Source organism: Lonchura striata, chromosome 1 (genome assembly GCF_046129695.1).
Source record: "Lonchura striata isolate bLonStr1 chromosome 1, bLonStr1.mat, whole genome shotgun sequence".
NCBI lineage: Eukaryota > Metazoa > Chordata > Aves > Passeriformes > Estrildidae > Lonchura > Lonchura striata.
The window spans coordinates 105,743,047-105,759,407 of NC_134603.1; the positions used below are offsets into that span (position 1 = coordinate 105,743,047).

At 37.7% G+C, this 16,361-nt stretch overlaps 1 protein-coding gene across 4 annotated transcripts in view; it reads right to left on the reverse strand.

The window, feature by feature from the left end:
* The window catches only part of TPK1 (thiamin pyrophosphokinase 1), a 300,425-nt gene that overhangs the window by 50,149 nt on the left and 233,915 nt on the right, over positions 1 to 16,361 (reverse strand). For all 4 annotated transcript variants that reach the window (XM_077786372.1, XM_021531484.3, XM_021531487.3 and 1 more), the window contains one exon: positions 12,390 to 12,501. In XM_077786372.1, coding sequence (XP_077642498.1) covers positions 12,390 to 12,501 — 112 coding nt within the window. The remainder of the gene's footprint in view (positions 1 to 12,389; positions 12,502 to 16,361) is intronic.

Here is a 16,361-nt window from a genome sequence, read left to right on the forward strand (position 1 = left end):
GCTCTGAATAACCAACCAACCTTCTTACTGTACACTGCAAATGAGCAGTATAAATCTCTACAGAAGCTCACAACAGAAAGCTGTCTTTCAGCATGTTGCCAGCATTTGTTGGTTTGCACTTGCCAAAGGAAGAGTTTGCTGGCTTTTGGAACATTAAAAGGTAAACATAAATAAACTTCATATTTAAAAATAAAAAAAAAAAAAACCAGGAACAATACCAAATTAGTCTAGTACAAAAAGATTTATGTCATAGTATTTCACACGTTCCAGCCCATTATATGATGGGGAAAGCATTCCCTGTTCCCCAGCAAGGGCCTGCATTGGCTGCAAACATGGTTTTAATATGGATTGAAAATCTTGCTTTACATATGGCAGACAAAGACAAAAAAAGTGTGGCAAACTTGTATCATGGCAAAAAAAAAAAAAAAAAAAAAAAAAAAATCTCATATCCTCTGTGGTTGATTTACTCTATCCAGAGTGTTTTGTTACAACTATGAAGACATATACCATACTGTAACATTTTTGGCTGTTTATGAAAACTTTATGATTGTTTAAAGATTCTGGTAGGTATCCAGATACCCTTTTCTCCAAAATTCTCATATGAAAAATTTACTTGATACCTGGACTTGACAGTTGAACGGGTAGGAAACCACAACTGCAGAATTACAGGTAAAGAAACCAGATGTGAGAAATATTTAAAAGTCATTTGTCTTACCATGTCTTCATACTTTTCCCAGGCATTTAACAGTAAAATCAGGGATTCATGTAAATTACTAAGTCAACCACCAATACATAGAAAATGAGCAGAACTAAAAAATGGAGCTTTACAGCATTGGTGAGTGAGAAGAGAGATTAGAATAGGTACAAGCCCAGGCAGCTAACCCTGGAAGTTGAGATTAAAGTAAGTACAACCATCTTTTACATACAGAAAAGCCATTTCAGATATTTCTGAACTTCCACTTCAGAGTCTGACTTATAGTAAGTACTTCTGCATATTTAACTCTACCCAATGAATAATCCCTTTATTTTCAATGGAACCAGTAACATGAATAAAAATGCATGAATGCCTAAATCATCTGAAGAATTCAGGGCTTAAGTAACTCTAGTAAGGAAGGGACAGAGGCACCTCCAGATTAAAATATTAATATTAACGTCAGTGTGCAATTCTCCCATTAATTCCACAACCTTGGTATTAAGCTCTAATATTTTCATTAAACATGAATTCTTCAACATATACTGGATATACAGCATACAGCACTGTGTTTACAAGGTGGGTTTACAAGGGTTTTACAATAATTACTTGGGGATAAATTTGGAAAACATTCTTTATTTGTGCTGGTCAAAACTATTCATAAATTTGTCAGGTCAAATGAAGCTCATCTTGTTAAAACCTCTTAAATCATATAATGAATTGCTTCCATGCCAGACACACTTGACCCAGCTCAGATGTGATTTAGATCACATTTTTAATATTAAAGCTATTCTATTATGGAACCAAAGAATGAAGTCGATAGGAAGAAAGCATGTAATAATAGTTAATTATTCTTCAAGTGGAAAAGAAATGTGACATAAATGGAAAACTAACTGTGCCTCAGTTTCAACTGACTAGACCCAACAGAATATCTACTATATCACATAATTATTATTAAACAATGATTGGAAATGTAACACCTGTTAAAAACAAGAATATTAATATTTAAGCTATCATCCAGGTTCAAAATGCACAAAAGAAATAGCCTGATGAATGCTGATTCATTCATGCCACAGCTTTTAATTCTATATTGAACTTTTGAAATCATAATCCAGATTCATGAAATCAAAGCTTTCTATATTTGTGTTATTTCTCTTTGTAATTTGCTATTTCTCCCAGTTTGTTTTTATAAGCAAAACAAACACTATCTCTCCAATTCTGCTTTAAATCAAGAAGCAAGCTCCTGATGAGTGTTCACGGAGCTGATTAGAAAATTGCCTTATAAACAGCATCATTAAGTAACCTGTCAATCAGCAGTGATACAGTGGTATTACTGGTGCCTTGGTAAATTACAGTTATGCCCTATGCTTGGGAAACTTAAATGTACAATTCTGAGATTTCTTATTGGCAATTAGATTATAAATGCCGTTTTATAAGGCTTAACAACTTGAGAATATATTTATCATATACCATATCTGCAGATTACAGAAATAAAAAAAAAATTAATTGGAGCAGAGTTTCTTAAGATGCTGTTATAAAGGAATCCCCAAAGCTGAATCGAAAGCTCATAAAAGAGGAGCAGCCATTTTTCAGGAGTGATGCCACAGGAAAGCTATACAGATTGTAGGATCTCTCATTCCACCTCCATTTATTTGTACTTACTGTTTGGTTTATGACATGCAATTTCACTTAAAATATACTAAAAATACCTGGAATTTTTGAAAGATTTCATTTTTTCTTAATATTAAATACAAGGAAAAGCTTCAAAATGAAACTAACAGGAAGCTCTGCTGCCACATGCTGATGTAAACTTCTCTAGATACAATGAGAATTGTATTTACCTGTCAATTGTATATGAACCCACATTCACCTGGAAATAATAGACAAGGAAGACAACTCTTAAGAAATGCTAAGGCTGCAAAGTCATGGACTTGAGAGCAAGGGGATGCCAGAATTTTTTATTGTTTTAATATTTAAAATTTATTATTTTTTAATGTTTGCCTCTGCAATTTTAACACAGGTTCTTCAGCCTTCATCCTTTAATTACACAGTTCCATTAACCAAGCAGACCAAATTCACTTTGGCAAATACTATTCCCTTAACTGACACCCTCTGAGTCCTAATTAATCATAGTGCTCTTATGCCTTATTTAATGTGTAAACTGCATTGAATGCATGGATGCTGAATTCCTCTAGGGTTTGTATTGCTCATTATGATAGAATTGATAATATCATTGGCACATGTGAAACTGTTCAAGAGCAATGACACAGACATATTAACATCTTATGCAGTATCTTAAAGATGATACTACAGCTTTCATTTTGGAGTATCCTGTGCTTTACGGAACCAAGGCAGAGCTCTCAGGAATGTTAGGGTGCTGGAAATGCAGCCTGAGTGCTAAGAGAAATGAATAGCTAACTTGCAAGTAGATAAAGTACCTGCATAAACACTCCAGACAATCAACTGCCTGAACCACAAGAAAATCAGCAGTGCTTCACCTTATTCCTCCCAGGTGTCTCCATTCCTGCAGTGGGAAAGGCTAAGGCTGTACATATCTGCACCATCTACTGTGAATGCAGATTCATTCCTAGAGAATACAGTGAATGATGCTGGTGTCTCAAATCTGTAAGTACCATGACATCCAAACACTAATTAATTTTATTTCTCTGTTTCTGTTTTTTCCTTAAATTCAGTCTTCAATTCATATCCATAGGAGTGCAAGTTGTTTTCAAATCAAATGTCTAATGCCATCTTTTGCTGTTGGATCAATAACTAGGCAGATCCTAGGGACACTTGGATGTATCACTTGAGCTTAACAGTTTACTGACAGTAGAAGTAGATTATAATGCCTGGACAGCAGTGGAAAATGAGTGAGATCCAAATAGCAGAGAAATAACAAGACAGAAATTTTGATCTCAATTCAGTACTTCAAAAAGGAAGATGTCAACAGTCTACTTAAAATGCTCCCTTTCTCATTTTCTCAATCTGTATATTCATATCTTTGCCTATTTTGATGTTATCTGCCTTTTCTCCAAAACATGTTTCTAATCCTGAATGCAATCTCACATTGCTATTCTGTTACTTTCTCTGTTTTCTTCCCCTTGACTTGGCTTGACTCCCCCCTGCCATATGAATTTACTGCCCCAAAGAAGTCACAGCTGCTTCTATTGAAAGACATAAAATCATCTATCAAAATTTTGTATTTCCCAACTCACCTGAAAACAACAGCTTTACTTAGTGATGTGTAATTGGTATGCATGTCTAAAATTAATAGTTACAGAGCACACTCGCTACAGTCAGTTGTTAATGGCTTATTAATTATACATCAGTATGCCATAAACAACTTACAGGCAAAACATAAGTTTTGACAACACACAAAAAAAGTCAGTGATGACATCCACCAGGCTTTCATCCTCTATGAACTTGATATAATAGCAGGAAAGAAACACCTTTTCCATAAACATCTAGAGCCAAAAACTGGGAGAGAGCAGTGCCCCTTCAGATACAACATGCAACATGTTTAGAAAGGGAACAGTGAATGAAGAATTGAGACACTGCAGATGAGATAGCCAGGACTGTTTGCCATTAGGGTACAGGAATAGATCACTGCAGAGAAAATAATTTTCTTCAGTGTCATATTTTTGGGAAGAAGACATCAATCACATACACTAGTATGTACTAAAAACGTAAACAGAACTAAAAGGTCTACAAACAAATTGCAAAGGAGGAGTCAATGCTTAGTGGCAATGCTTACCTACTTGAACAACCCCCCAAAAATCTAAGTAGCACACATTCATTAACTGAGTCATCACAGATAAACACATTTCATTTTTTAATTCCAGAATACTCTAGCCAGATGTGATTGATTTGTCCTTGCCCTTTTGTGGTTCTGCAGACATTGGGAACTGGCAATAACTCACCATACACCTCAAAGAGCTTTTTTGTTTTTGGAAATCTCCAGGCAGCATGACATTTACATTTCTTATGGCTGGTTCTGAGCATTTAAGGATAAAAACAATTAAAGTATATTTGCAAGGGATGTGACAAACGGGTATTTGTACTCTGGCCAATTTTTCACTGACTTTCACTGAAGTACACCATTATGTTCCAGCTTTGACTCCGCTGTTGTCTAAAAGAGATGATTTCCCAGTATCCATGTGGGCAGGTTGACTGATGAGAATGCCTTTAGGGTTAAATGTCATCAGTATAAACTATGAGATCTCTTTCTTGGACAAATTTGGCCCCCACACTTGCTGATGACAATTCAGAGTCAGTGCTGAAATCCACAGAGATAATTTGAACCCCCACCAATCTAAAAGGTAGTTTTCTGGCTCTATGCAGATCTCCCTCTTGCTCAGAAAGGTGTTTTGACTTTACAACAGACATCCTTCAGTAGCAGCAGGTTGCTTTTGATTTTCATGTGACTTTGTATTCTCACCAATCTACAGCCATCAGAGTGAAGAGGATTATTTGCACGAATGCTGAGCTGAAGCAGAGCACCTATCTCTTCATATCTCTGGGTTAGATTTCCATTAGCAGAAGCAGGGACTGAAGTAATATAGGGGATGCAAGGGAAAGAACAGCATTTTGCTCTCTTAACAACCTTCTCCTCTGTATATTAATAATGAAATTAGTTTCCATAGTTGCAATGTAGCTGCACATACATAAGTGTTCTGGTCAGGGGAGCTGAAGTGATCAGTGGGGCTCAGCCTGGGCTGCAGTGACCATGCAGGTGGAGTTTGCAGTCCTGAGATGTACAGATCAGGCAAGGAGTAAAGTTAAGTTCTGAACTTTAGGAAGGCAAAATTCCAGCTCTTCAGAGAGATAGTGGGATCCCTTGTGAAACTGCCCTCACAGGCAGGTGAGGAGAGTAGAGCTGGCAGATCTCTAAGGAAGTCTTCCATAGAGCACAAGAGCTGGCAATCCCCAGGAGCAAGAAATTAGGCAGGGAAAACATGAGATGGGCATGGCTGAGTAGGGAACTGCTGGTCAAATTAAAGGGAAAGAAGCAAATCACAGGCAGTGGAAACAAGGACAGGAAACCTGGGAAGAGTACAGAGATGAAATACAGCTGAGGAAGGCCAAGGTGAAGCTGAACCTGGCAAGGGATGCAAGGAATAATAGGAAGGGCTTCCACAGGTCTGTTAACCAGAAAAGAAAGGTCAAAGAAGGTGCATCTACCCCACGATAAACAGTGGTGGAACACTGGTAACAACAGATGAGGAGAAGACCTCTTATGCCTCAGTCTTTGTGTCATCTTGTCTTCCCACTCTTTTTGAGTGGATGGATAGCAGGATGAGGACTGGGGGACAAAGTACTTCCCACTGTGAGTAAAGACCAGATTAATGACTGTGTAAGGAACCTGAGTGTACACGAGTCTACAGGACCTGAAGAGATACATCCCAGAGTCCTGATGGAATTGGCTAATGTAGTTGCCAAGCCACTCTCCATGATATTTGAAAAATCTTGGCAGTCAGGTAAAGTCATAGGTGACTGGAAAAGGGGAAATATCATACCTCTCTTCAAAAATGTAGAAAGTAGGACCCTGGGAACTACTGACCTGTCAGTCTCACCTCTGTGCCTGGGAAGATCATGAACAGATTGTCCTAGAAGCTGTGCTGAGGCACATGGAGGACAGGGAGGTAATTTGATACAACCAGCACAGCTCCATCAAGGGCAAGTCCTGCCTGAACAACCCAGTGGCCTTCTATGATTGGCTGACAACATCAGTGGAGAAGCCTCCATCAGTGAAGCGGTCAAGGCTACAGATGTAATTTATCTGGGCTTCTGTAAAAAGTCTTGGACATAGTTCCCCACAACATCCTTCTCTCCAAACTGGAGAGGAATGGATTTGACTGGTAGACTGTTAGGTGGATAAAAAATTGGTTATATGGTCACATTCAGAGGGTGGTGGTCAATGACTTAATGGACATCAGCGACAAGAGGCGTCACTCAGGGATCCCTATTGGAATCTTTGCTATTTAATGTCTTCATTAATGAAGGGACTAAGTGCATCCTCAGCAAATTTACAGATGACACCAAACTGAGAGGTGCAGTTGACGCAGCTGAATAATGGGATGCCATCCAGAGGGACCTAATTATAGCCTTCTAGTAGAAGCCTACAAGAAAGATGAAGAGAGACTTTTTCCAGGGTCATGCAGTTCAAAAATTACTTGGAGTCTCAGGCATGGTGTGATTCTTCAGGTTGTCCTGTGCATGGCCACAAGATGGATTTGATGATCCTGATGGATCCATTCCAAATCAGGACATTCTATTATGATTCTAAATGTCTTCAGTTTAATTCAAGATGGTATTACTCAGGTTTTGGAGAGTCATCTACTCTGCATACAGCTGTGCTGGAGTCTCTGTGAGATTTTTTTATTCTACTCCTTCCTGGCAATTATTGCTTATTACTGCTGCATCGAAGGATCATATATACATTCTCTATAACCCATTAAAGATGGCTTTCCAGCTGAGCTAAGCTTACCACTGGCAGTGGTTTGAGCTAGCTCAGAACTAAGGTACTCACAGGAATCTTTCTGTGAGTGGAGTCCCACAGTAGTAATGTCGCCCCAACAGTGTGATCTAGAAAAGCATATCTGTTTATCACCTCAAAGGAGCCTCTCCAAACTGAATACCAGGGACCCTACTACCTCACTAAAGAGGAGCTAGATCTGAATCTCTCTCCCACTAATTAAAAAAATTTATTGAACTCTGTGGAAATTAACTGAATGTGTGACCTCAAATCCTCATTTAAAGCCTTTTTACAAAGTCTGAATGAGTTTTCAAGCTGCTGTTCAGCAAAAAATGGAAATACAGGTTTAGAGGCCCAGCACAACTGAGCTCTGTGTTCGTCAGTCACTTAATGTACACCAAACAATCCTTGTGGTTCAAGATAATTTTATGCAAAGCTAAGCAAGGCCCTCACTGTTTTTGCTGACTTGCAGTAAGCCAGTGGGATGCCAGGCTGCCACCATCAGAACATCTGCTTCATTGGAAAAGTATTTCAGCAGGCCATGCCTTGTAATAAATGATATGACCCTGCAAGGCCGACAGCAGCACTCCTGTGGGCAAACAGCTTGCCAAAGGTCGAAGCCATACAGTGCTTTGGGACCAGCAACATCATTTCTGTCCATTCCACCCCTACCCAGAGTCTTAGAGCTGCAATGGATAAGTGAAAAAATACATCACTGAAAATATAGCTTCTGCCAGTAAAGAACAAGAGAAGGGAGGGAAAGAGAGGAAAGCAGAGGAGAATGTGAATCCAGCTGTGAAGCTATTTACTCTGCCACTGAAAACAAAGCTATTCCCAGATGCACCACTTAGTTTGCCTCAGTCAGACCTGGGGTAGCAAAATGTGTGATATAAACTATTTCAGTTATGAAACAGGTTAGAGAGTGCTTTTACCAACAGCCTCATTAGCACAGATACCTGTCCATTTTAATTTACAATCTTTCCCAGAACAGTCCCTGGCCTTCTTTCTTTTCATTTTTTTTAAGAAGTTACTAATTTTCTTTCATCTTTTAGACTATGAATTCTCCTAAAACACAAACCACAACTGCTTTTATAAACTTTTTGCTCAATTCACAACGCAACATCAATAAAACCCCAGTGATGTAAAACAGTGCAAACATTTCAATTTTACTAACAATATAAACAGCACCAAAAAGATTTGGGATCCTGTTCACCTACCTGTGACATTCGTAGTCAGTGGATGCTCTGTTGCTACAGTTAGAGAAAGGTCTTGTTCCATTGTTATTGCTATTGCCTTTTGAAGTGAAATGACAGTGGAACTCTTTTGAATGGCAGCATTTTACAGCAATTTAACTTGCTGCCTAAAGAAGGCAAATTGGCATGAAAATTATCTGGAAAGCACAATCACATATACACTGAATTTTTATATATAGGTAGATAAATAGGTTGATATAGATATATGAACACACCCACACATACATACATACACATATATGCTGTTTTTTCAGTACAGACATAACATACAGCACACCAAAGGCCATAAGGATGAAGAATAAATTACTTGGCAAGATAATTTTCTAAAGTAATTTCACAGAAAAGGAACCATTTCCTAAAAAAGCCTACCATTACCCTCCAACATGTTATTTGATGAGCACTGCAACTGATTTCTACCTTCATTCTTATTTACCTTCCATGAAAGCACCACTGAGGACCTAATGAAGAAGGCTGGGTAGTTCTGGCATTATTGGTTTTTTTGTTATTTATTTATTAGACGTAAGAGCTGTTATCAGCAAGCAGTCAGGTGAGTCAAATCAGACAAAGCATTATCTGATTCCTGTGCTGTAAATCAGATTTTAATAGAGAAAAGATCTGTGTCCCTTTGGGAATAGAAAGAATATGTTTATAATGTGTTCTGAGTATGTGCTACACAATAGCAAATATGAATAAAAATATTTTCTCTAATCAATTTTCCACATTCTTCTCCAAGTTCTTTCACCCATAAGATGAGAACCAAAATAAATGAAAATTCTGTTTGTGACAAGTGCTAGCAAGTAACAAAGATAAGCATGCATAAAAGCACGCATACATGCTGCATTCTTAGGCATTTAAAAAATACTGACTTCTGTAATATTAAAAGACATCATTGTTTCTCTGCTAGCAGAATAACTTATGCATTTCATATTTATCTAATTCAGCCACTGAAATGAGACCTTTGGTAGCTTATTCTTAACCTCAATGGAATTTTTGTCCTTGGTATTTATCCTTGTCTTTTTCTATTCAGAACCTGCAAAGCATCATGACAGCACCTGTACACCAGACACAGATAACGTTTGACTACCTCTTAAAGGTTTTAGAAATTTTAATTGGCAGAGTAATCTAGATATGCTCAGGCAGAAATTGGTGTTAAACATCAAAAACCTTGATGCAAAGCCAGCTCTTTCTTGTAATGCAGTGTTGTTTGAATTTTGATTTGCTGGAAATTGCTGTTTGCAAAAATGAGGGCCCCCCTACTACCTAATGCATCACTGTTTGAACTAAGATGCTGAAATCAGTTTACTGCCCAGATACCTAAATATCCTGTGCTCAAAAATTACTTTTTAAAACCCAACTTGTTAGGTCACATCCAAGTAATTCCATAACAAACTAGAGGAACAGGCCTTTCATGTCATGTTCGGCTTAAAAATTCCATTCCTTTTATTATTTACACATGAAAATGAGTTTATGACTACAAAAAATAATTCACTGATGTTTACAATACATTTACACTGAGGTTTACAAAGGTGTGTGCTCAGATTGCTGTTAATGAATGAACAGGTAAAGCTCTGCCATTGCCAGCCATTAGCAGCAACGTTGACATCCATATCACACTTGAGTTTCCTGTCTTATTATTCTATTTCTTCACAGTTGTTCCTTTGCTTCTCCATCCCAATTTACAGGAGGATTAATATTTTTTGAAGTAAATGCAAAACTACAGGCAGCATAAAAGTGAAGTAACACAATGGAAGTTAGTATCAAACTTTAACTATCAGAATGTAGATCCTATTTATTAGGGAAAAAATCCAACCAAGTCACAACTAACCACATGCTGAATTGGAGATATTGGTGTCCCTTTTGGGAAATGTAACTGCATTTTAAATTTTTTAATCAGTGTCTGGACATTAACCTAATTCAACTGTGGTTGTGCATTTGGATCAGTGAAAGGGTTAGCTCTAGTCACTTGGGCAAGAGAACAGTTTCAGGTTGTAATGACCTTGATGTCTAAGATAGATTGAGCCTCTTCAAGGAAGACCAGATAAATTTTTGGTTTTACATATATATCTGTGATTAATATAGAGAAATAAATGAAAGAACTACAACCTGGGAGAAACATGAGTATTGAAAGTGAAAACAGCCTGTAATGGTATGCAATATATACATCACTACAGAAAACACTGTAAAGGTCTGCTCTCTTTCCTCCTGGAAAATAACAGCAACAGGGCAGAAAGAAGCAGAGATGATGGTGTTAAGATGAAACAAGCAGGAAACAGTTACATAAATACTTTTTTGTCCCTCAGAAAAAGAAAAAAAAAAAAAAGAAAGATGAAATTAAGCATACTAAAAGTCCCAGTAGGTCCGTATCTAATTATGACCAATATTTAAGAAACCGATATCTTAACCCAACCCTAGAGAGAAAAAACAATTGCTGCCATTTCATCTCCCCCCTGCATCCTCCTCTAGCTGGCACAGCTGACTTGCAACCCCTTTCTCTTTAGCTTTAACAGATCAGGCAATCATAATTCAGTAGTAAAAAAGGAACAGACCAGACAGACCATCTTTAAAACTACCAGCTTTCTAATGAGCACCTTGTAAATCTGATTAAATTTATGGAACTGAAAAAATTCTGTAATATCTGAAAAATGGCTTTTTCAACTAATAAAAATCAGAAGAAAGGGCTGCAACCTCATTGCAGCTACCAGATTTTGATCCACACAGGAGCATTTTGCAAAACAACAGAGAATTCAGAGATGCTTCCTTCATTAACATGAGGCTGGTTTGAGCTTCTTGTACCTCATTCTGAAGGACAGAACATTTTCTGAGAAATCAGTACCTCAGTGCAATGGGTCACAGAAGTTGCTGGACAACAGGAGATGAGCAAATGAAAATTCAGTATCATATATGTCAACTGTATTTAAACATACAAATGAAAATGACTCTCTTTCAAATTAAGGGAATGTCTCATGCAATATATTCAGCTCTTCCAATCCAGTTTAAAAGGTCAGAAATATTGCTAGCCAGACAGGTCTTCATCTGGCAATTCTCCCACAATCCAAAACTAATGCCATATTTATATATTTTATCATTAATGAGCTACCAATGCCTACCACCACCTTAATTGCACATGCTCAAGCTCTCAGTGGAACCAGCATATGTTCTGCTGGCTGGCACAGTGGGTCACACATTAATTCTTAGCCAGTGAAGTCACTGCACTGCTAACTGGGAGAGCAGCATGTCCTTTTGCATGGAACGGCTTTAAAGCCTGGACATGTCAACCAGAATGAAACTAGAGCCTCTCAATTACTCCTTTGCTCCCACTTAAGTTTTAATGAATGTTCATTGAAAATATCCTCTTACTTTCCTATGTAAATACATCCCAAATGACTCAGTGTGAGAGGAAGAGGCAGGAGGATGAAAGTAGTTTCAGGGTTTTTTTGGGTCACAAAACCTCCTTTCTCTACAGATAAATGTCCCTGTTTCTAGATCAAATGGACTCGTTCACTTTAAAGTAAGAAAACGGATCTATTCATTCAGGGTTGAGAAACAGACAATATACGTGAAGCGGTTCAGGCAAAGTGAGGTAGCTTTGATAATCTGTATCCCGTTAGTATTTGTCTGTTGCAACTTTATGGCTTATAAGCAGGAGTTTAGATGCTCGTGGCTTCTTCTCCCTGGAGGGCAATGCATCAAGATGGTAATGTATCACAACCTCAACAAATGTTCTGTTTGAAGAGCACAATGACTCCCAAATGGAAAATGTGTTTCTGCCTGTGAGATCTCAGGTTTAAACATATTGCTCTTGCTTCTTTTGTACAAACCCCCTCACTTCTAGGAAAATAAAATGGCCTGGCAGGGATTCAGTGCCATGCTTCACCTTCAAACTCGCAAGGCCCTTCATCACTGGTGAAGCTGCTCTAAATGTAGGGTCAGGACCACACCTATCCCGCTGTCCCAGAGGCGTCTCACTTACTGAGGTTCCACTTAAGGCCTGTCGTGGTCACACTCTCGCAGGGGTTCCCGATGGGGATGAGGCCACACCAGGAGCCCTCCAGTCCTGTGTCCACATGCAGCTGGTGCTTGCCCTGCAAGACAGAAGTGTTTCTGCAGTCAGTGCTTGCCCAAATGGCATTTGATCACAGACCTTGCAAACAAAAGAGGAGGTACTTGGAGACAGGTCCAGAATGTCCCCCAAGGGCTCAGGAATATTTGGTTGCAGCAGGAAGTCAGGCCACTGATGTTTACAGGAGGAGAGATATGTACTTAGGTTCCAGACCTTAGGGCTTTCAAAAGTTTGTTTCTAGACTTTTCTAGCAGAATGTACCTTTGCTCATTGTTCCCTGGCATTATTTGAATAGGCCATTCCGTCAAACCCAGGCTCTTTGTTCCTGTGAAATGCTGGCATCCTGATCTATTCACTCATGTTTTCCTCATCTAAACAGTTGTGTTTCACTTCTTAAAAAGTGCTAGTCAAAGTACCACTGAAGTGCTTCAATTATTTTGACAACGTGTAAAATTTCATGTACTTCTCCAGGATGTACCTTACCCAGAAGGAGGAATACATGTATAAATTTAACTAGGCGCTGGAGAAATTAGCCTAAATATTTAGAGTAACCTGCTTACACTAAATAATGAAAAAAAAAAAAACACCAAACATTTTTTTTTACATCTAAGATAAATATATCTAGTAACTAAAACATTCATGGGATGCAGGAGAAGAAACAGCTATTAATTATGATGTATTTGTGATAAATCTCTTAATTAGCACTTACAGCTCCTGTGTGAACATCCCATGAACAGTTACAAGGAAGAGTAGATAGTGGAAATCTTTAACAGAATGAAAAGTGCTGAGTGTTACAGTTCTAGCACAATCTGTCTTCTAAGAAACTAAGAAAATGTTTATGGAAACTAGCTACAAGAAAGCAGCACATGAAAAGTAGTGACAAGATCAGTGGAGAAATAATCCTCTGGTCTCTTCTACACAGATAATTTTTTCCTTCAAATAAGACTGGGCTTCATGTAGGAGAAGCTTCTTTGAAATAGAGGATTTTTGTTTCATTTTATTTTATTATTTTGTAGATGCAGGCAAGCAAAACTCTTGAACATGTCTTTCACACACAAATTCTTCATCACTATAAATAAAATCAGATATGCCTATTTATAAATATACAGACTCTGAAGCCCTATGACTACGCAGTGAACACTTCATTAAGTAAGAAACCACGGTTTTATACCAAAAGAAACAAAGAACAGTTGAACCACAAAAGTCAACTAAATGTCCCAAGCAGCAAAAATAGTCCCACAGATTTTCTTAGGAGAACGCATTTAGGCTTTTTTCTCCTGCCCTGTCCTATACTCATTTCACATGCTCTTGCAAATACAAAGTCATTAGTTAGAAAGTCAAAACTGTAGGTGAAATATCTTATTGCTGAGACACTGATGTCTGTAGCATTCAACAGCTTCTCCTGTTAATGCCAAATGCATTATGAAGAAACAACTTCAATACATGTCATGCTCTCAGTTAACAAATGAACCTTGGAAAAGCTGTCAATTAGGGAATATCAGATTGCATAGCTTAAGTCTATTTGATTGTTTGCAAAGCAACAAGAAAACCAATCCAATATTATCTGTCTTCTCAGGGTGTCCAGCTTCACATGGTGATGAGCCATGTATATGTGCAGTGGTTGTGAAGGCTTGCCTGCCAAATTCAGAGGTGCAACAAATTCAGGCTTGATAAGCTTTTAGCTATGCAATATTCCATGCTACCTTTTTCTCACAGCATGGAGGGAGGAGGAAAGGAAGAGGAGAGCTACAAGCACAAGCTCTCTCGTTGTGCAATTACAGATATTGTCAATAATGAAGCTGATGATGAGTGAGAGATGAAGGGGTGGGACTGTTTGAGCCCAATGAACATACATGTTGCTGCTCAGAGCTACTGGAGGAAAGGAGCACACTCATCATATTATTAAACCAGTAACGGAATATGAAAAGCAGATAAGAAAGTAGCTGGCCCCACAGAGAATCTGATGAAGTTCTGTATTCTCAAAGTCTGTGTCTAACTACTACCAGGTCTGCATTTCCTATTTCATTACATTCTGGCCCGTTTGCAGATAGGGAATCAATTCAGTAGACATTTATGCAGAAAGCTGTCTTTCTGTGCTCATGAAATAAATCTTTAAAACAAAAGATGCCAACACCAGAGGCTCACCAGTATCTAGGATTTTATCAGGAGTCTTTCAAAGTTTGATACTTCACAAAAATCCCAGTTCACATGTTCCAGTGATTCTGTGAGCACAATTATTTTCTTCCCTAAAAGGACATTTTCTGTCACTCAGTTACAGTGACACAATTACAGCTAACTCAGTTGTTAAGAGAAATTTCAAATAGGGAGGCCAAATGGCTAAACCCAAGTCAGATAGATAAATGGGAATACTGAAATGCAAATATTTTTTTAAAAAAACCCTCTCAACTGTCAGGCCAAACTTATGTTTTACAAATTGGTTCAATAATATAACAGAAGTCAGCTTCTAAGGCTTTTCTTTAAATAAATCAATTAGGGATCTTAATATTACTGGGGATAGTGGGAGCAGAAAAGGGAAATGAATGTTCGGAAAAAAACAAACAAATTACAAATAACCCACTCATTTTTGCCAAAAACATTAATCAGCCAATGCATTTGTACAGTAAAGCTCTAAATTCAAAGCACTGTGAACCTGCCATGAGGGAAATTCAGTTCCAAAGCTTATCTCCAATTTTTTAAGTACAGATCTCTCAACCAAGCAAGATGGAACTGATATTTGCAGGAAGAAGGGAGGATCAGAGCTTGTAATTTGCAAATACAAGTAATAATTTGTTCTATTTAAGTCTGTGTGATTAAAGGAATAATTATATACTGTCACTTAAAATATCAAACTGTTTCCACTTTCTGCAGAACTCAAATTTCCAAAACTAGGTTTAAAAAGAAAACTGAACTTTGACTAAATAAATTCCTCCTTATATTTTTTTTTGCCTCTGTAGGAGGTAACTGAAATATTTTCACATTTAACTTAAGAATCAAATATTACCATGTTTGAATGTTCCTGGTGATGAAAGAATGACAAATAATACAGCCACATTGATTTTTATCTTATTAAGTCAGTTTTGAAAAACATTGATCAATCTTCAGCATCGATTTTTTTTCCTTCATTTTGTTTTGATGTGGGAAAATAAGATCAATTTTTTGAGTTCAGCAATAAGAAGAAAATGTCAGAAGATATTTTTAAGAATGCTTTATCTGCATAGGTTAAACTTCTCCTTTTGATTTAATGCCTTGTGTTATAAGAAAGCATTTAAGGAATAGTGGTTAAATATACACCCACTCCAACACTCTTTTTTGCTGAGGAAAGACCTAAAGAGGTAGTTGTTATTTGCCACATCTAGCTGAAATGAATAGAAGTCTGATTGCCAGGAATTCGTCTACCTAACCCCATTCAAAGTTGTGAGATGCTAAAATCCTTAGTCAAAAATCTGCAAGCTGAATGCTCATGAACAGCATCAAGACAAAAGTGGTAGCTTCCCTACGTGCATGGATAGCCAGGTACAGAGAAAATTACTTCTCCAAGTGCTTTTCAGAGCATCTTGAATAGATGTGTTGCAATAATGTATACTCTAAAATAGATGTAAAGGAACAAAATGTTATAAAAGAGAGGCAGAATGGGGACTAATCTTCAGTAATGCATTTTGAAGGGATCTGAAGGAGGGAAACCTGGAACTTGTCAGGCTGAAGCTAAACACTTGAACATGTCTTTCATGGAGGAGAGGCATAAAGCCAGTTAATAAGATGCTGGAGAAGGATAAGGAATTAAAATCAAGCTTTGAAAAACAAATTAGGAAAGATATAGTAAACAGATCTTAGAAACTGCTAAATAACTAGGACATGTGAAAGGTAATGGGAAAGGAAAAGAAA